Here is a 19301-nt window from a genome sequence, read left to right as displayed (position 1 = left end):
CTTCTGGGCCCCTTTGGCCCCCAGTGATTCCCATTATCACAGCCCTGAGCACTGTGGCGGTCGCTGCCCTGTCTGCATCTGTCTCCTGTAGGCTGTGAGCTCCTGAAGAGGCAGCCCTAGATCTGTGTCCACTCTGTGTCCCCAGAGCCCAGTCCTATGCATAGCCTAGAGCATGAGATTCGTGGGTGCTTGTGATAGGGAAGGAGGGAGGAAATCAGCCCAGGGCTCAGCTTACCCCTAGTCTGGGGGAGGTCACCGCAGACAGCCTCATCCCAGTTAAGCAGAAGAGGTGCCGGGGCTGCCGAGGGAAGGACTGTGCCCCTCTGCACTGACTGTCCATCCAGCCTGGATCTTTCTCTCCAGGTAGACCAAGCAGATGGGACCTCTCCCTCGGTGGGGGATGGAGGTGATAAGGGGTGCGTGTGTGTGCAGAAATGGGAGGCAGGCTCTTGGCTCTGAAATTGTTTAGCGGTTGCCATAAACCACAACAATGGGCTTGACTCCCTGGGGCTGAGCTGATGGGCACTGGCTCAGGCAGAAACTTGGGTTAGAACGCATGCTTGGATGTGTGACCTTAGCCAAGTTACCTGTCCTCTGTGCCTCAGTTTCCCCATCTGCAATGGTATGTAGGTGTGGGGGGTAATAATCCATTTCACAGGGCATTTTGAGAGCAATTAGAGAGAATGCCAGTTAAACACCCGGGCAGTAGATGCTCACTGCTGCTTCGTTGATTCATCCAACAGAGATGAATGGCTTGAACACCAGTCACTAGGCTATGCCCTGGGCACACAGACAGACCCCGTCCCAGCCTCTGAAGAGAGGGGCAGGGGCAGCATCAGGTGGGGCCTTTTAGGCCATGGAAAGGAACTTGGCCTTTACCCTAAGAGCAATGGGAAGCCAGGGAAGGATTTTAAGTCCAGAAGTGACATGGTTAGATTTGTTTTTTGGTTTTTTTTTAGATGGAATTTTGCTCTTGCCGGGGCTAGAGTGCAATGGCGCGATCTCTGCTCACCGCAACCTCCACCTCCCAGGTTCAATCGATTCTCCTGCCTCAGCCTCCTGAGTAGCTGGGATTACAGGCATGTGCCACTACGCCCGGCTAATATTGTATTTTTAGTAGAGACGGGGTTTCTCCGTGTTGGTCAGGCTGGTCTCGAACTCCCGACCTCAGGTGATCCACCTGCCTCGACCTCCAAAAGTGCTGGGATTACAGGCGTGAACCACCGCACCCAGCCAGATTTTGGTTTTAAAGATGTATCTTTGGTGATTATGGGAGAGACAGGTTAGGGGAAATAATGCTTCCAATGTTCTCTCTCAAAGAAACTACCTAGAGGCTGGGATGAGTTACAACAAACATCCTTTAAAGTACATTCCTGGCCAGGTGCAGTGGCTCACACCTGTGATCCCAGCACTTTGGGAGGCCAAGGCAGGTGGATTACCCGAGGTCAGGAGTTTGATACCAGCCTGACCAACATGGTGAAACCTTGTCTCTACTGAAAATACAAAAAATTAGTTGGGCGTGGTCGTGGGTGCCTGTCATCCCAGCTACTTGGGAGGCTGAGGCAGGAGAATAGCTTGAACCTGGGAGGAGGAGATTGCTGTGAGCTGAGATCACACCACTGCTCTCCAGTCTGGGCAACAGAGCGACACCCTGTCCTCAAAAAATAAATAAGTAAAAATAATAATTAAGTACATTCTTGAGCTCTCACAGAAGTAACAGAAACACCCTCCAGCCAAGAGTGAAGAGAGAACTGAAGTCAGGCTGGCAAACAAGATGAAGCCACGGCAACCTTAGGCTGTTTACACATTTCAGAAATCTAAAGCCAGGAGTTTCAATGGCCACTCAACAGATGGGAAAGAAGGTCTTGGGCCTACACAGTTACAGTTTGAGGAGTTGGAACTTGGCATCCCCCGACTCAACACGTAAATCTGGGACCCTCCGAGGGCTGCAGCCTCAGTGAACAGGAAGATTGGCTAGAAGAAAGGTCCGCCCCCACCAGCAAAGGGAGACAGCATTTCCGGTGGGAAAAAAAGACTCCCTAAAGAATTATAAATACTGGTCTGCTATCACACAAACTTTGGGTTTGATGGCACACCACTACCTTTGTGGTCCTGGAAACCATAAACTTAAAAAAGTAACTTAAATGGTCTCAGGGTGGTAGTTCCCCCAGGAACCTGGCCAAAGTAAATGAAAAATCCTTCCTGGAGCAATCCCACTGTCCCTTTGGATCTCTCAAACGTGAATTTGTAATATGATTGCAAAACACACAGGGAAATAAGCCAGTGTGAGCAGCAGGCTCCAGAAACAAAAAAGAGCAGAATTAGTTTCCCTGGTAGTCTAAAATGCTGGAATTATGAGATATAGAATAAATAATTATGTTTAAAATGTATAAACGAATTGAAGATGGACTTGAGGCAGGGAACGTAATACTACCCCAAATAACTAAGATTTGAAAAAGAACCAAGTGGAATTTCACAAAATGAAAAATACAATCATTGAAATGAAAAATTCAGTAGACAGGATAAGTAGCAGGGCAGACACACCTAATGATTGAGAGAGCTGGTGAAATGAAAGAAATTACTCAGGATCTAACAGAGGGTCCAAGAGATAGTATGGAAGTTAGTTAAGAGACGTGAAATATGGAATATAAAGGTCTAACAGAGAAGAGAGAAGAAGGTGGAAAGAGTGGAATGAAGAGTGTTCCGACAGACTTGGGTAAAGATGGTGCTGGCCTGGACCAGAAGGTATTGGGCATCGAAGGGGTTGATTGAGAGATGTTAGGAAGTAGTCTGTGGCTTATACCTGTAATCCCAGCACTTTGGGAGGATGAGGTGGGAGGATCACTTGAACCCAGGAGTTCGAGACCAGCCTGGGCAACATATGAGACCCCATCTCTGTAAAAATTCTTAAAAGAAAAAAAAAAAGTTAAGAAGTAGAATTGATGGGGTTTAGTGATGGAGGGGATGCAGAGGCCAGAGAAGGGATGTGGCAAAGATGATTATCAGATTTTTGGCTTGAGGAATTGGGTAGAGGAGTGTTGCTTATTAAAATGGCAGACAGGCATGGTGTCTCACACATGTAATCCTAACACTTTGGGAGGCTGAGGCAAGAGGATCACTTGAACCCAGGAGTTCATTGAGACCAGCCTGGGCAACATGGTGAGATCCCATATCTACCAAAAAAAAAAAAAAAAAAAGAAAGGCAAAGACTGGGAGAGAACAGATTTGGGAGAATGAACAGGAGTTCAGTTTGGAATAAGGCATGTTTCAGTTTGCCTGGGAAGATCTGCTGATGCATCTCAGAGCAGGAGACTTTAGAGCTGGGCCTTAAGGTATATGTAGGAGTTACCTGGTGGAAAGGGAATTTCTTTTAACTAACTTTTGGGAAATAGGACTTCCCTTCAGGGAGAGCATCAGGCCCCTTTCTGGAACATTCTTTCACTCAAAGGAGGCCCCTTGAGAAAAGGCATTATCAAAACATCAAATAGAGAGGGTTCTGGGATCTCTTAGTTCCATCTCTCATTTTTGTATGGGAAAGCTGAGACCCAGAAAAGTCAGGGGTTTGCTTTCCTAGCCTTAGACTCTTCATTCATTCATTCATTCATTCACTTAACAGATATTTATTAAAAGCCATTTTGTCCCGGATACTAGGTGCTGGGGATACAGCAGTTAAAGATTCTTGCTTCCTGGAAGTTTATAGTTTAGTGGAGGGAGACAGACAATAAACACAAAAATAAGAAAAACATATCATGTCAGAGGGTGGTAAAAGCTACAGAGAAACGTAAGGACTGGAAAGGGTTCAGGTATTCTGGAGGAGCCACTGGCAAAGTGAATTTGAAAGTCCCTGGGCCTCTCGTATGGGGCTGCTGACCCTCGAAGCCCATTGTGACAACGTCTGGGATTCTATAGTCCAGGCCTGGGGGAGGGAGGAGGCCTGGAGAAGGAGGAGGGAAAAAGGGGCTGTGGGATTTAGTGGGTGAGCTGCACCCCCCCGGGGGGCAGCAGAGCCCAATGGGTCAGAAGGGCCACAAAGACTCCCTTTACCCTTGTGGAGGGTAAGATCATTTATTCCTGAGGCGTCTTTGCTCCTTGCCCTTGGCCCCTCCCCCACCTCCATCAGATCTCAGATGACATTCCCTTCTGCTCCCCCTCCCACCCTTGGGAACACCAAGAGGTGGGTCCGAATTGTTCCTGCGTCTCACTACAGAGTGGCAGCCTGGAGGAGCTCGTGACAGGCACCCAAGGCTGGCCAGGGAGACCGAGTAGGCCCTGTGAGGCTCTGTCCCAGTCAGGAGAGGCTGGAGGGCTGGAGGGCCCCTGTGTCATGCCCCACATCTCTTCCCCCAGGACTCCTGAGAGCAGCCTCCACGAGGCCCTGGACCAGTGCATGACCGCCCTGGACCTTTTCCTCACCAACCAGTTCTCAGAAGCACTCAGCTACCTCAAACCCAGGTGAGGCTCAAGCCCCGGTTGGGGTAGGGGGTGTGCTTGACGGTCAGGGAGAACCAGAGGTCTTGTATGAGAGGAACTCTGTGTAACTAAATGCCTTCGGCTTTCTGGGTCACCAGGACCTCTGACAAGTCCCATAAAGATGGCTCAGGCTCCATTCCACAGCCTGCGTGTATCCAGGCCCTCTCCAAGGTCACCGTGACTTGCTTCTCCTCAGGCTCTTGAGGGTTCTTCACACTTCCTTATGTGTTCCCGCATAAGGAGTTTCTTCCTCGCCAGCTCTCACACGACCCTTTGTTTATTTTTCCCCAAAGCACTAAAGACTAGGTTGCCTGCTTTCCTGGGTGTTTTAGGGCAATAAAGAGGGCTGCTCCCTTGACCATTTCCTTGAATGCTCACGGCCATGTTTCTGTAAATACAAATCAATAATGTGCATATACTCCTTTTTCTTTACTTATCACTTTTTCTCAGTTTTAAAAATTGAGATATAATTCAGATACCATAAAACTCACCCTTTCTTACCACTTTAAAACATTTATTGGGCTGGGCGTGGTGGCTCACGCCTATAATCCCAGCAGTTTGGGAGGCCAAGGCGGGCAAATCACTTGAGGTCAGGACTTGAAGACCAGCCTGGCTAACATGGTGAAACCCCATCTCTACCAAAAATATAAAAAATTAGCTGGGTGTGGTGGTGTGTGTCTGTAGTCCCAGCTACTCAGGAGGCTGAGGCAGGAGAATGGCATGAACCCAGGAGGCGGAGCTTGCAGTGAGCCGAGATCGCGCCACTGCACTCCAGCCTGGACGACAGAGCCAGACTCTGTCTCAAAAAAAAAAAGAAAAGAAAGAAATAAGCAATGTTTACCTTACTATACCTTTTTGATTAATGCTCATTGCAAAGAAAATCATGTGTGAGACTGTTTCCTTCTAGAGTTAATAATTTTCTTGCTTTTCCCATTTTCCTAATTTGCTAAACATTTATCCTTAAGTCTTTGTAACCACTCCCATCAGATCATCCTATCGTGAGTTTTTCCCAAAATGCTGAAATCTATCAAGTAAGCACTCAGTACCCCCCTCATTTTCCTGGAAACCTATCCTTGGGAAGACAGACATGTCTTCTGGCTCCTCCTGGCTGTTTCCTAGAGCTCCTTTGCATTTCTCCTGCTTCTTTGATTCCAGGTCTTTTCTCTTGTGTCCCCCTCGTTTGCCAGGGAATGTCCCATAGAAATTTCCTAAGAAAGGCTGGGCGCAGTGGCTCATGCCTGTAATCCCAGCACTTTGGGAGGCCGAGGTGGGTGGATCATTTGAGGTCAGAAGTTCAAGACCAGCCTGGCCAACGTGGTGAAACCTCGTCGCTACTAAAAATACAAAGATTAGCTGGGCATGGCGGTGAGTGCCTGTAATGCCAGCTAGTTGGGAGGCTGAGGCAGGAGGATCGCTTGAATTCAGGAGGTGGAGGTTGCAGTGAGCAGAGATTGCTCCATTGTACTCCAGCCTAGGTGACAGAGTGAGACTCTGTCTGGGAAAAAAAAAAAAAAGAAATTTCCTAAGAAAGACTTGTATAAATATATTTTTTTCCCTAAGAATTTTGAATACCTTGCTTCAGTGTTCTAGCATTTACTGTAGCTGTGAGAACCCTAATTCTTCTTACTTACTCCTTCTCCAGAAAGGTTTAGGATTGGCTCTTGTATTTCTGAAAATCTGGAATTTTACCGCGATGTGTGGCAATGAAGTCTTTTTTATTCTGGATTGTTATGCGGGCTCTCAGTTCTGGGCAATGCTCTTGTACGATAGTTCCATCTTATTTCCCTTTCCTGGGCTTTCTTTAACGTGCCTTTTGGACCTCCTAGGTCAGTCCTCTTCTGAGCCTCTTCCCTCTCCCTCTTGTTTTTCCCATTGCTTTATCTTTTTTTTCTGTCTGATTTTTGGAAGATTTCCTCACCCTTCTCATTAATTCCTGCTGTTGACTTCTTTATCTCTGTAATCATATGATTAATTTCCTGGCATTCTTTATTCTCTGAATGTTCTTTTTTCCCTAAAACATCTTCTTCTTGGTTTATGGTGTACTAACTTCTTTATATCTATATTTGGAATATGAGGCCCTTAGGACAGTGCCTGGCATGTATTAAGTATCTAATAAAGTATTTATTGTTATTGTCACAGAATATTATTTCTGTTTAAAATATTTCATTCTTTTCCTGTATAACTTGGCTTTCTCCGTGTTCCTGGAGTCTGTTTAATGGGGGAATTCTCTTCTCATGGGGTGCTTTCTTCAAAAACCCAGCCATCCCCGGCTGTCTGTCTAGTCCTGTTTAAGAATGAGCTCATGCGAAGGCCAGCCGGGAGGTCTGTGCCAAGCTGCCTTGTAGTTGGTAGAGTTGGCTTTGGAAGACCTGGCCACCAGATGTCAGCACCCGGGATGACTTGGCTTCTCCAGTGAGGAATCCTCCATTTCTCAGCCTGGACAGAGAGCCTTAGCCGCCTAAATTGGGAGACTAGGGGCTGAGGTCTAATCATCTCTGCCACCTACTCCCCCTAGTCCGCCTCTTTTCAGCTCCAACTTGTCCCCTGCACCCAAGCCCCAAGGAAAAGTGAATGCTGAGGCCAGGGGACTGGTTTCCACAAGTCCCCAGGCCTGACCTGTTCAGTTTCTATAGACATGATGGACCCATCTTTCTCCCTCTAGGGTCAGTGGCCCAGCTTTTGGGGTGGGGTGAGTGTTCCAGGGCATGGGGCAGTGTCCACACCTCACTCCCACCCTCTGAGGGAACCTGGCTTGAGGGGGTCAGGCTGGGTGGGTCAGGGCCTGCAGCAAGAGTGTGGCCATGGCCTGAGGCAGGCCCAGCTGCAACTTGCTCTGTCTTAGAATGTCCAGGTTCCCCTCTCAGTTTTCTTGGAAGGCTCCCCAGCTCCTGCTTCTCCCCTAGTCATTTCCTGTTGCTCACTCAAGCCTGGACCCCAGACCATAGCCACCCTCCTGCACTGGAAACCAGCTGCCCAGGACACAGCTGCTCAGCCTGTCCCATACCCCAAGCACAGACACTGGCCCTTCTCCTCACCCACTGAACCCCCGATAAGGTCATGCCTCAGCCTACTCTAAACTGTCCTGTAGACTTGGGGCCAACAGAAGGGAGTCAAAACACTGGAGAAAATATTAAAACCAAAGGCTGTGGCTGCGCCTGGGTCCTCAAGCTGTCCCTGCCACAAGGTCCCTGAAAGGGCTTTTCCCTCTATGGCCCCCTCACCTCAGGAGGGCATTCTAACAGGAGTCCTGTAGCTCTCAGGACCCCCAGAGGAAACCCTCGTCCTAACAGAGACACTCCAGGAATCCAGTCTTCCCATGGAGCCACCTGTTACCTCACGTGGGAAGCAGTGCAGCATCTGTTTCTTAGCCCCTGCCTTATTCCAGAAAAGGATCCTTTCTTTCTTTTTTCTTTCTTTTCTTTCCTTCTTTCCTTCTCTCTCTTTCTTTCTTTCTCTTTCTTTCTTTCTCTCTTTCTTTCTTTCTTTCTTTCTCTTTCTTTCTTTCTTGTTTGTTTTTGAGACAGAGTGTCGCTGTGTCGCTCAGGCTGGAGTGCAGTGGTATGATCTCAGCTCACTGCAACCTCCACCTCCTGGGTTCAAGCGATTCTCCTGCCTCAGCCTCCCTAGTAGCTGGGATTGCAGGTGCATGCCACCATGCCCGGCTAATTTTTTATATTTTTAGTAGAGATGGGGTTTCACAATTTTGGCCAGGCTGGCCTTGAACTCCCGACCTCAGGTGATCCCCCCGCCTTGGCCTCCCACAGTGCTGGGATTACAGGCGTCAGCCACCACACCAGGCCCTTTCTTTCTTTTTGAGTTTAACAGTTTTCCTCCAGATAGTAGTGTCAGTAGCACACTACCCCCATACCACCTGTGACAACCCAAAATATCTCCAGAAATTGCCACATGTCCTCACGTTGGGAGTGCGGATACCCTGGCACTTCCAGTGAGAACCACGGGTCTAGAGAAAATAATTCTTGCTGGAAAACAGCCTCCCTTCCTCACTGATGGCCACCGAAGCTTCAGAAGATATTGGGCCCAGTGTCCTTTGCTGTTCTTCACTGAACACACATTGTCTCGTTTAATTGTCCTGGTCCCGTGCAGTGGGGGACGGTGCTCCTCTTTCGCTCCGAGTGGGGCATCTGGGCTTTCCTAGCTCCCTTCCCCGCCTCGCCTCTGCTTTCCATAAGTCATGCTTTGAGTAGCGTTGTCTCTGCTTCTAGCATATTTCACTTAGCACTGAGTGTGACCTGACGCACTGTCTCTGGGACGTGGAGGCTACTGCTCTTGGCTTTCTTGAATTATATGATCGTGGTTAATAAACGGCAGAGTGGGATTCGGATCCAGGTCCTCCAGCTGCACAAACCACACACCGACTGCTGTGTGTGTGGTTTGCCCTCCCCCTTGGGTTGGCGGCATTTACCTTGGGCAGGGCCTCACATCTGCCTCCCCCAAACCACGAGGAGTGAAGGAGGTGGAAAGGGTGCATCGGGAGCGTGTGTGGAGGTGCAACAAGTTCAGGGTATGCCCTTGAGCGTTCTGGAGTTTCTCTGAGGGAAGAGGTAAGGTCACCTGCCAAAAGCCAGGGGCCAGGTGGTGGTGCAGGGATAACGAGGAGAGGGGAAAAGGTGTTTCTGGACAGGATGCCGGGCCTGGCTGAGGCTGTCTGTGTAGGGGGCAGCTTTCTCCAGCATTGCTCAGTGGCATTGTGGAGAAAGTGGGCACTTGCGTGGCTCCTAAGCTGGGCTCCTAGCTGGGTTCAGCAGGTTGGCAGACTTGGCGTTGAGTATGTTGACAAGAGAGAGAGACTGGTATGAGGACACTAGGCTAAGCAGTCAGGAAGAGGGGACAGACTGGAGGAGGGAGGATGGGCAGTGGGAGTGATGGGCCAGTACAGGCAGGTCAGGAGGCTTAGAGCTGGGAGGGTGGCGGCATCCTTTAAGACTCCAGAAGCAGAGCCATTCTGTGTGATGAAAACAAGGTCACACTGTGACTCAAAGGATGGAGATGGTTGGGCAACTGTCACTGGTTCATTCAGCAACAGCCTTTGAGCGCCCTTCTGGGCCCGGCAGTGAGCTGGGTGCTGGTGCTCCATTACTGAGCAAGATGTGGGCTGTTCTCAGGGTCCAGCAGGGAAATGGCGAAACAAGCAATAAGGGGTGCCGAGAACTACCCAGGGACCCCACTTCATGTGGGAAAGGAGCTGGTCGGGAGGACTGCATCATTCCCTGGGGCTCATTGCCAAATAGAAATTCAGGGTCATTTGTTCAAATATTATTAAAATTTAAAGACAGTGACAGCAGAGAATTAAACCAAACATGGGCCCTTTTTAGGCACCGGCCCTGTGCAACGGCATAGACCACACACCCATGAAGCTGCCCTGGAAGGCTTCCTGGAAAAAGTGACATTTACGCTGAGATGGACTGGATGAGAAGGAGTCAGCCAGATAGAGGGGGCATTTCTAGGCGTAAGGAACTGCCTTTGCAAAGACTGGGCGGTGAATGAGGGTCTGGTGTATGTGAGAGATGGAGACACTCACCCTGGCGTGGGAGGAACTGAGGCAGATCCCAGAAGGAAGAGGGCAGGGTGATGGACATCGGACTGGGGATGGGGAGTCCATAGAAGCAACTTGGGCTGGAGAGGAAGTAGAGTCTGAAAAGACCAGAAAGTGGAGTAGGGGGAGCTTCAGTGCGCATGAAGGGGCAGAGACTTGGAGAGGTCAAGGAGCTGCCTCTGCCTCCCAGTGCCCTCCCTATCCTGACAGCTGGTCTGGGACCAAGAAGGTGGGACCCCAGTAGACATGTCCCAGAGTGAGGGGACAGCTCAGGAATGAGCCGACTAATGGCCTGGATGATATATATGCAAATAAGAACTTGGGTACAAGCTAAACTTGGAGTGCCTGAGGTTCGAGGGTTGTCATACCTCTGTACCTCATTTCCCAGTTCAGACTAGAGTTGGGGACTTCCAGGAGGTAGGCTGGGGAGGGGCTAGTATTCTTAGCCACAGACGCCTGTTGGGGCCTTGGGCCTCAGACTAGAAATTCCACTTTGTCTGCCAGCTGCCCGGGGGGAGCTGTCCCTCCTTCTGGGCCCAGCACCAGACAAGGTTCCACAGGTGGGGCTGGGCAGGTGGTGCTGAGTCCCAGGCCTCTGACCGGCAGTGGGAGAGGAAGAGAGAGACAAGGGCTTGAGAGATGGAGAGGCCTGGGGGCTGGGGTGTTATCTGGGGGATGGGTCTGTGTGCTGCCAGGGAAGCCCCTCCTCAAGGAGAAGGTTTTTATGCAGGGAAGTGGCACAGGACATGGAGGGACTCATATTTACTGAGCTTTGGTGCAGTGGCCCCTGGCCTGGGTATTATTCTATTTAAGCCATGCAAAAGCCCGTGGGGGAGAAGAGTTACGGTTTTCCTTCTGCAGGGAAAAACCTGAGGCTGAGGGAGGCTGTGAGACATGAGACATGCCAGGTCACACAGCTGGTAGCTGGCAAAGCTGAGACTCCAACCTGTGTCTGAGGGGCTCTGAAGCCTGGTTCTGGCCCCAGCTCTGGGCAGCCTGCTCCTCTCCACAAGCCACTGCCTGCAGATGAAGCAGTCCTGGCAAAGGCCTGGGAGCATCCAGAGAGTGCCCCTGGCTGGCAAGCGGTGGAGCAGCCTTGGTTTCCTGCCTTTGACCCTCAGGGATCACAGGAGTGTCACCCAGAAGTAGCTTAATTTACGAGTGTTTTATGAACAGGAAAAGGGGTAAAGTCACATGATTTCACAACCAAACAGCCTGTAAACCTTAGTCATCTCTCTTTCCTCTGAAGTTCCCAGCATAAACCTGGCACTGAGGAGCTTTATAAATAATTCACAAGGAGACCTGGGGAAGGGAGTAAAGGCGCTCCCAGTCAGTCCCACAGGCTTACAGGGACCTGGGCAGGCTAGCATTATCGTCCCCATTTTGCAGAAGCAGAAATCTAGGCCCAGACATGTTAAGTGGCTCCCTCCACATACAGAGAGGACCTGGCGTTGTTCGCATCCCTCCTTGCCTGTTGCCCTCTCCATGTGATGGACTAAATGCTACCCCCTGCCCCCAACGCACCCTTCAGCTGAGGAGCCTGGGGCGGTGGAGGAGCAGGGAGCCTGGAGACTCCTGAGGCCACCTTGGCTCAGCCCTGACATCAGTGCTGAGGACAGAGATGAGTCACACACAAACTCTGTCCTCGAGGTGCCCACAGTCTGCAGAGAGCTGAGCCTATGCTGGTCAGTTCAGCATGACCCGTACCTCAGTTACAGATGGAGTCCCTGAGGAGGAGGCCTGGATTCCCAGGGCTCTGGGAGGCATTTGAGGGCCTTGACAGATATGTCAGGAGATGTAGAGGAAGAGTATTTCTTTCTTTAAAAAAAAAATTATTATGACTTTTTAGAGACAGGGTCTCACTATGTTACTCAGCCTGGTCTCAAACTCCTGGGCTCAAACAATCCTCCCGCCTTGCCCTCCTAGAGTCCTGGGATTACAGGCATGTGCCACCACACCTGGCCGAGGAAGGGCATTGCAATCTGAGGGAACAGTCTGGGCAAAGGCCTGGAGGAGGGAAATGTGGGATTTTCTAACGGAAGGTCTTTGTGGTTCAGTGTGGCTGGGGGTGCAGTCTTGAATGTGATCAGATAGGGGTGGGTGGGGAACAGAAGCATCAAGAGAGCTGGAGAGGTGGGCAGGGCTGACATCTTGTGGAGCTTCAGCCCCGGCAGGATCTCCTAGGATGTGGGAGCCATGGGAAGGTGTAACTATTGGGCACCATGATCAGATGAGGGGAGGGAGTGGGAAGAGGCAGCAGGTGACTAGCGAGGAGGTCCAGGGAAGTGGAGTTGAGGGCGGCCCAGGGGTGGGGTTTGGGCTAAACAGGATCTCACAGACAGGACTTGGGCTCAGCCTACAGGAGGTGGGGGGCAGAAGGCAAGAGGGTGGCACTGGGGGCAGGGAAGGGCAGCCTCGGGCCGACATGCACTAAAGCCTTTCTCAGTGCTCATGGCAGCTATGCTGCTGCCACCCCTACTGAGCCGATGAGGAACTGAGGCTCAAATCTGGTAGATCACTTAGGGCCACTCAGCAGGAAGAAGGCAAGCTGGAAACCGAATCTGAGGTCTTTTGAGTAGCAGTGAGCAGATCAGACCTGGCCAAGGACCTCCCCGTGCCTGGACCCCCGGTCCCCTTGCCTCACTGCAGAATGGAGGAGGACGGAGATGAGCTGCCCAGGGCCAGCTGCCTCTGGGGCTCTGTGAGGTGGTGCTCTCAATGTCCCTTCTCTTTGGCAGAACCAAGGAAAGCATGTACCACTCGCTGACGTATGCCACCATCCTGGAGATGCAGGCCATGATGACCTTTGACCCTCAGGACATCCTGCTCGCCGGCAACATGATGAAGGAGGCACAGATGCTGTGTCAGAGGTTGGGGGCGTTGGGGGCAGGGATCAGAGGTTGGGAGGCCCACCCTTCTCTCACCTTGGCCCATCCTAGTGCCTAACATGCCACTATTCGCGCTGCTGCTTTTGGCTAAGACGTTGTGTCTGCAGGTGCTAAGAGCCGTCCCTGTTGGCCCTGCCTCAGGAGCTATGTTGTCTCAGCCAGTCACTGGGCAGCTTTCAGGGACCAGGGTGACAGAGTAGAGGAGGAGGCACCACGACTTGAGTGGGCAGGAGGGTAGGCCAGGCTGGGCACGAAGAGACATTAAGGAGAGGAACCCAAATGTGGCACAGGTTGGGAGCTGCCAGGAGCAGCGTCACCTGGCCTGGACGCGGGTTGACCAGGGGCTGCTGTTTAGCCTCAGCCCCAGGACTGATCAGGTGGTAACTGTCCCATTTTATCAGTGAAGACACTGAGCCTCAGAGAAGTTAAGTGACTGTTTTTGCCAGAATATCAAACCTCTTCTGCCTGACCCCAAAGTCTGTGTTCTTTCTGTTAGCTCTGTCTCTCTAGGAATGTTCTAGAGTGTAGCAGAGAGGGACAGAGACAAGTGTGGCCTCTCTCTAATCCTCACCTGAGGCCCCTCTTTTTCCTTCTCAGGCACCGGAGGAAGTCTTCTGTAACAGATTCCTTCAGCAGCCTGGTGAACCGCCCCACGCTGGGCCAATTCACTGAAGGTGTGGCATCCAGGACGTCCTCTCAACCATGCTAAGCCCAGGCGGCCAGCTCCAGGCCCAGGAAGGGGCAGTTATCCTCCCTGTCATCGCCTAGGGGGCCAGGCCCTGGGGTCCATGCCAGGACACACATGGGTCAGACCTGGGGCCTTTTGAGGCCTGGCTCTCTAGTGAGGGTGTGGGGGGCAGGTGAGACCCACTTATGTGATAGCACTACTGGCTGAGAACCTGCAAGTCAAGAAAAGGGAAAGCTGTCCAAGGCCAGGGCTCTGCTTCTCAGGCCCACAGTTGTATGTGCAGTTGAGTTTACTGATTTAATTATCCTGGTGATCACATGGGCTCCAGAGGAGAATGTGGTGTCAGCAGCTGAGTCACTGGGACAACATGAGAAGAGATGGTGTGGGCTGTCATGGTCCATCCAGGTCTTTGTGCCATGACCACATGCAGCTGTCCTGGAGGCAGCAGTGGCTGACCACAAGCAGTGAGGGGCTCTGCAGCATAGGAGAAAGTGGCCTTACCCTCCTCAAGAGCCCTGGAAGGTTCTAGCGCCCCACAATGCATCTGATGTTGCTGGGTGCACAGCACCTACAGTGGTGCTTGGAGAACAAGACTAGGCGACCTTCTTAGGGAGGGTGTGAGCTAGCTTCTAGGGACGGTGACGAGGTAGGGGACAGGAGAGGTGCTGACACAGGTTCCCTTTGCTTTTGGGAAAGTGGGGGTGTGAGGATTCATCCCAGGCCTCCTGATTAGAGTCCCAGGAGGCCACAGGGCTTTGGTTTTTTCCCCACAGAGGAAATCCACGCTGAGGTCTGCTATGCAGAGTGCCTGCTGCAGCGAGCAGCCCTGACCTTCCTGCAGGTAGGGACCCCCACTTGGACAAGGAGGCTGGGATTTCAGAAGATCAATTTCCACATCCAACCACAACCCTTCCCCTAGAGCAACTGTGACCCATCCCCCATAGCAACCACGACCCATCCCCTGTAGCAATCGTGACCCATCCCCTGTAGCAGTCGTGACCCATCCTTCACACTCCTGCCCCTGGCAGAGCTCAAAGGGAAGTGATGGGCATCACGCCCTCACACCCCTAGCACATGCGCTCCCACCGTTACTGGGATGCTGTTTCCACTGTGTGGCTGCCGCATTTCCTGTTAAGGGTCCTGTGGGGGTGATAGGCATTGTCTCAAAGCCTGCTTTCCATGTGATTCATTCAACAAGCTCTGTAGCACCTGTGATGTACCAGACTTTTTGCACACGGTACAGGTATGTAGTTTCTACATACCTTACACACATTACAGTTTGTTTTTGCTAATATTTACATTTGTTATTTAATCTTCACCACAGAGGCCTGTGAAGGGGAGACTTAGAGGAGAGGGGTCACTTTCCCAAGGTCACATGATTAGCAAATGATGAGCAGGGATTTGAACCTAGGTCTGATGAAGTTGGAGCCCGGGTCTCCTCACCACACAGTGGGAATGATGAGAATGATCACTGCATGCTTTTGCCTGAAAGCCTGGGTTATAATGAGAACATATCAGCATCATTATATATGTGTATTTAGCAAAAGAGGGACATTTTAGTGTTGGGGTGCTGGTTAATTTCATAGCTTTTTTTTTCTATCTTTTTGACCTGGGGAGATTAGAATTGGATTAATCCTAATCCTTGCTTTAGGATTCACTGTAATGATTGCACCATAAACGATATTTTGTTTTGTTTGTTTATTACATTTTTACAAATAATGAACACCCATCAACACCACAGCCAACTGGAGGACAGAACACGGGCAATAACTCTCCCCACCCTGGGACTCCTCCTCGCCCTGTCCATGCACCCAGCAGGGGAATCACTACTAGAGTGTTATGTTTATTGTCCCCTACCCTTTCCTTTTTTTTTTTTTTTTTTTGAGACGGAGACTCGCTCTGTCGCCCAGGCTGGAGTGCAGTGGTGTGATCTCAGCTCACTGCAAGCTCCGCCTCCTGGGTTCAAGCGATTCTCCCGCCTCAGCCTCTGGCTAATTTTTGTATTTTTGTATTTTTAGTAGAGATGGAGTTTCACCACGTTGGCCAGGCTGGTCTCGAACTCCTGACCTCAAGTGATGCGCCCACCTCGGCCCTACCCTATTTTTTTTTTAAAAATCGCTTTCTCAGCTTTGTACTCATGCCTGAACAGCATATGGTGATGTTTCATTTGCTTTTGAGCTTCCTAAGTGGTGTGGGTCTTGCTTTCTTCCTTCGGCCTTATGTGACTGTGTGTTATTCTCTTGCCTGAACACACCGCAGTTTGTTTATCTGTCCTTCTGCTGGTGGCCATTTGGGCTGTTTCTGTTTCTTGGCTATCATGAACTTCCACAACCCTTGTCCATCCGTTTTCCATTGGGTGTAAACAGTGAATAGAGCTGCTGGCGGCTATAGGCAAAGGAAGTTTTACATTTAAAAATGTGATAAATACCTGCTTGTTGTAAAAACCACAAACAATCCAAAAACAAGCATCCCCTCTCCTTTCACGCAGTCCCTCCACCTAGAGGGAGATACTGTTAACCATTAGGCGTGGCCCCTCCAGGCGTCGCTCCAAGCACAGAGTAGTGTACCTGTGAGGCTGGTCCAACGCTGGGCATTTTAGAGGTTTTGCTGAGCCAAAGAGCAGGGAGGTCTGGTTTGGCTGATCTCTGACCTCATCCCCCTAGGGTTCCTCACAGGGAGGGGCAGTCAGGCCCAGAGCCTTGCATGATCCCTCTCAGCCTACGGCTGCCCACCTGGGCCAGGCGGTCAGCATCTTTTCCTCCTGCAGGACGAGAACATGGTGAGCTTCATCAAAGGTGGCATCAAAGTTCGAAACAGCTACCAGACTTACAAGTGAGTGGGGCTGGCCATCCGCTTGTGGAGACTCTGGGTCACAGCCTCTGCTGTGCTGTTCCCCTCAGGCGGCTTTGTGGGAGGAGAAGAGTACTAAACAAGGCCAGACCTAGACTGTTGATGCAAGCCAATTTCCATGCCCTCAGGACTTCAGTCTCCTGAAATCATATTCCCCTGGCTTTCTGGCTGTGTCTCTTCCCTTTGGTCCCTTGAGTGCTTACTCCCTGCCTGACCCTCTGCTGGGGAAAATAAGACACAGATTCTGCACAGGCTGGTCTGGTGGGGGCAGGGAGATAGCCACACGAACAGCCATTTTGGGAACAGCAGCAGAACTCCCACAGATCTGTTAAGGCCCAGTCCAAATGCCACCTTCCCCATGAAGGCTTCTTTAACTCTAGTACACAGGAAAGGTATACACACACACATGCATACACACACACACACACACACGTGTGGACATGCTCTCTGCAGGCCAAAATCACTTCCGTGCTATCTCTGGATCCCTGATATTCAAACTAGCCCAGGCTCAGGCCATGTTTATGAATGAAGATTCAGTCCGGAGCGTTTTTTACCCAACATGGCTCCATAATCCCTTATCTATGGTTCCCACAGCAACAAAAGCTCTGAAAATCCAGTCCCCCACTCACCAAGTGTTGCATTAAAACTTATTTCCATTAAAAGTTGATTTGAGGCCGGATGCGGTGGCTCAAGCCTGTAATCCCAGCACTTTGGGAGGCTGAGGCAGGCGGATCACCTGAGGTCAGGAGTTCGAGACCAGCCTGTCCAACCTGGTGAAACCCTGTCTCTTCTAAAAATACAAAAATTAGGTGGGCATGGTGGCAGGTGCCTGTAATCCCAGCTACTCGGGAGGCTGAGGCAGGAGAATCACTTGAACCCGGGACGCGGAGGTTGCAGTGAACTGATATCATGCCACTGCACTCCAGCCTGGGTGACAGAGCAAGATATCGTCTCAAAAACAAAAACAAGGGGGGTGGGGGCAAGAGTTTTAAAGAGAGTAGATAAGCTTTGAAATATGCAGAGGATTATGCAGAAATCACTATGGAAACAGCACAAGAGTGACTGGCAGTACGGAGAAGCCCAGCTGAAGCTGGTGATGATAAATTTACGGTGACACCGGCCGGGCGCGGTGGCTCAAGCCTGTAATCCCAGCACTTTGGGAGGCCGAGATGGGCGGATCACGAGGTCAGGAGATCGAGACCATGCTGGCTAACACGGTGAAACCCCGTCTCTACTAAAAAATACAAAAAATTAGCCGGGCGAGGTGGTGGGCGCCTGTGGTCCCAGCTACTCGGGAGGCTGAGGCGGGAGAATGGTGTGAACCCAGGAGGCGGAGCTTGCAGTGAGCTGAGATCCGGCCACTGCACTCCAGCCTGGGCGACAGAGCGAGACTCCGTCTCAAAAAAAAAAAAATTTACGGTGACACCAATCTTACTACACCTGCTCAGTAGTCCACATGCACCACAGAGATGGCAGATAATTTACTTCACGCTTTTTCCATCAGGCAAGAGAGACAGAAAAATAATATTGCAAAGGGGTCTAAGGATAGACATGAAGCTATAGACCAAAAGACAGGGGAATAAAGTTTTACTTTTACAGGAGGAAAATAATTCATGGCGGTGGATATTGGGGATAGTTGCATAATAATGGAAATGTAGTTAATACCACTGAATTGTACACTTAAAATTGGTTAAGATATTAAATTTCATGATATGTATATTTATCACAGTAAAAAAAAAAATTGAAAAAAAGAGGAAAAGTAAAAAAGTCTTTTTTTTTTTTTTTTGGAGATGGAGTCTTGCTCTGTCGCCCAGACTGGAGTGCAGTGGCACAGTCTCAGCTCACGGCAACCTCTGCCTCCCGGGTTCAAGCAATTCTTCTGCCTCAGCCTCCCGAATAGCTGGGACTACAGAAGTGCACCACCCCGCCTGGCTAATTTTTTGTATTTTTAGTAGAGATGGACTTTCACCACATTGGCCAGACTGGTCTCGAACTCCTGACCTCAGGTGATCCGCCTGCCTCGGCCTCCCAAAGTGCTGGGATTACAGGTGTGAGCCACCGTGCCTGGCCTATTTATCATCTTTATCTCCCCCATTTAATGTAGCTGCTTCCCTGCAGGGATATTGTGAACTTGTTACAAGGTATTGCTAGGGTATAATGTACCATATAGCATGTGGACATCACGTTACCGTGGGGGCCTATGCTAGAAGTTTTCTAGGAAAACCAGACAAGTGCTCTGGCCCCAGCCTCCCTACCAGCTGCCAGAATGATGTCGCCAAAGCACACACCTTGTCAGGCCAGCCCTTGCCAACTCCCAAGGCTCCTCTTGCTCTTAAAAGAAGTCCTGAGTTATTGCTGAGTCCTTCCTGGGAGTTCACCCCTGCCCTGCTTGCCACATCTCCCACTTCACTCTGCCTTAGGTCCTTGAGCCTTCCCCCAGTTCTTCAAATATGCCAAGGTGGTTCCTACCTTAGGGCCTTTGGACGTGCTGTTCTCTCTGTCAGAAACACTTTCTGCACTGAGCTTTCTGCACCAGATTTCAGCTCAAATGTCACCTCCTCAGAGAAGCCTTTCCTATCCCCAGACTAGGTCAGGTCCAAGGATTCTTCTCCTTGGAGCCTGCCATCACCCTCGTAGTGATTTAATGGGGGGAGGGAGGGTCTGTCCCTTAAAGTGAGAATGCTGTGGGGGCAATGGCTTGGTGACTTTGGTCCCTGCTGTCTTCCAGTGCCTGGCACAGAGAAGCCTCAAGCTTGCTAATTGAAAGCCTTCAAAATGCTGTCAGCCCAGGAAGGAGGCAGACACATCGTTAAAGCCTCTGTCCTGCCTCAGGTGGCTGGGCTAGGGGCTC

At 50.7% G+C, this 19301-nt stretch overlaps 1 protein-coding gene across 5 annotated transcripts in view; it reads left to right on the top strand.

The window, feature by feature from the left end:
* TTC39A (tetratricopeptide repeat domain 39A) overlaps positions 1-19301 on the top strand; it is a 58913-nt gene that overhangs the window by 19767 nt on the left and 19845 nt on the right. For 4 of the 5 annotated variants that reach the window (XM_025387702.1, XM_025387693.1, XM_025387720.1 and 1 more), the window contains 5 exons: positions 4348-4452; positions 12763-12894; positions 13510-13586; positions 14374-14441; positions 16368-16432. In XM_025387702.1, coding sequence (XP_025243487.1) covers positions 4348-4452; positions 12763-12894; positions 13510-13586; positions 14374-14441; positions 16368-16432 — 447 coding nt within the window. Of the gene's footprint in view, positions 1-3913; positions 4056-4347; positions 4453-12762; positions 12895-13509; positions 13587-14373; positions 14442-16367; positions 16433-19301 lie in introns of those variants that run through there. The other variant, XM_025387711.1, reaches the window with a different exon arrangement.

The sequence above is a fragment of the Theropithecus gelada genome, chromosome 1 (assembly GCF_003255815.1).
Source record: "Theropithecus gelada isolate Dixy chromosome 1, Tgel_1.0, whole genome shotgun sequence".
Taxonomy (NCBI): domain Eukaryota; kingdom Metazoa; phylum Chordata; class Mammalia; order Primates; family Cercopithecidae; genus Theropithecus; species Theropithecus gelada.
The sequence above is the reverse complement of the archived record's forward strand: the minus strand, read 5'-3'. Positions and strand labels throughout refer to the sequence as shown.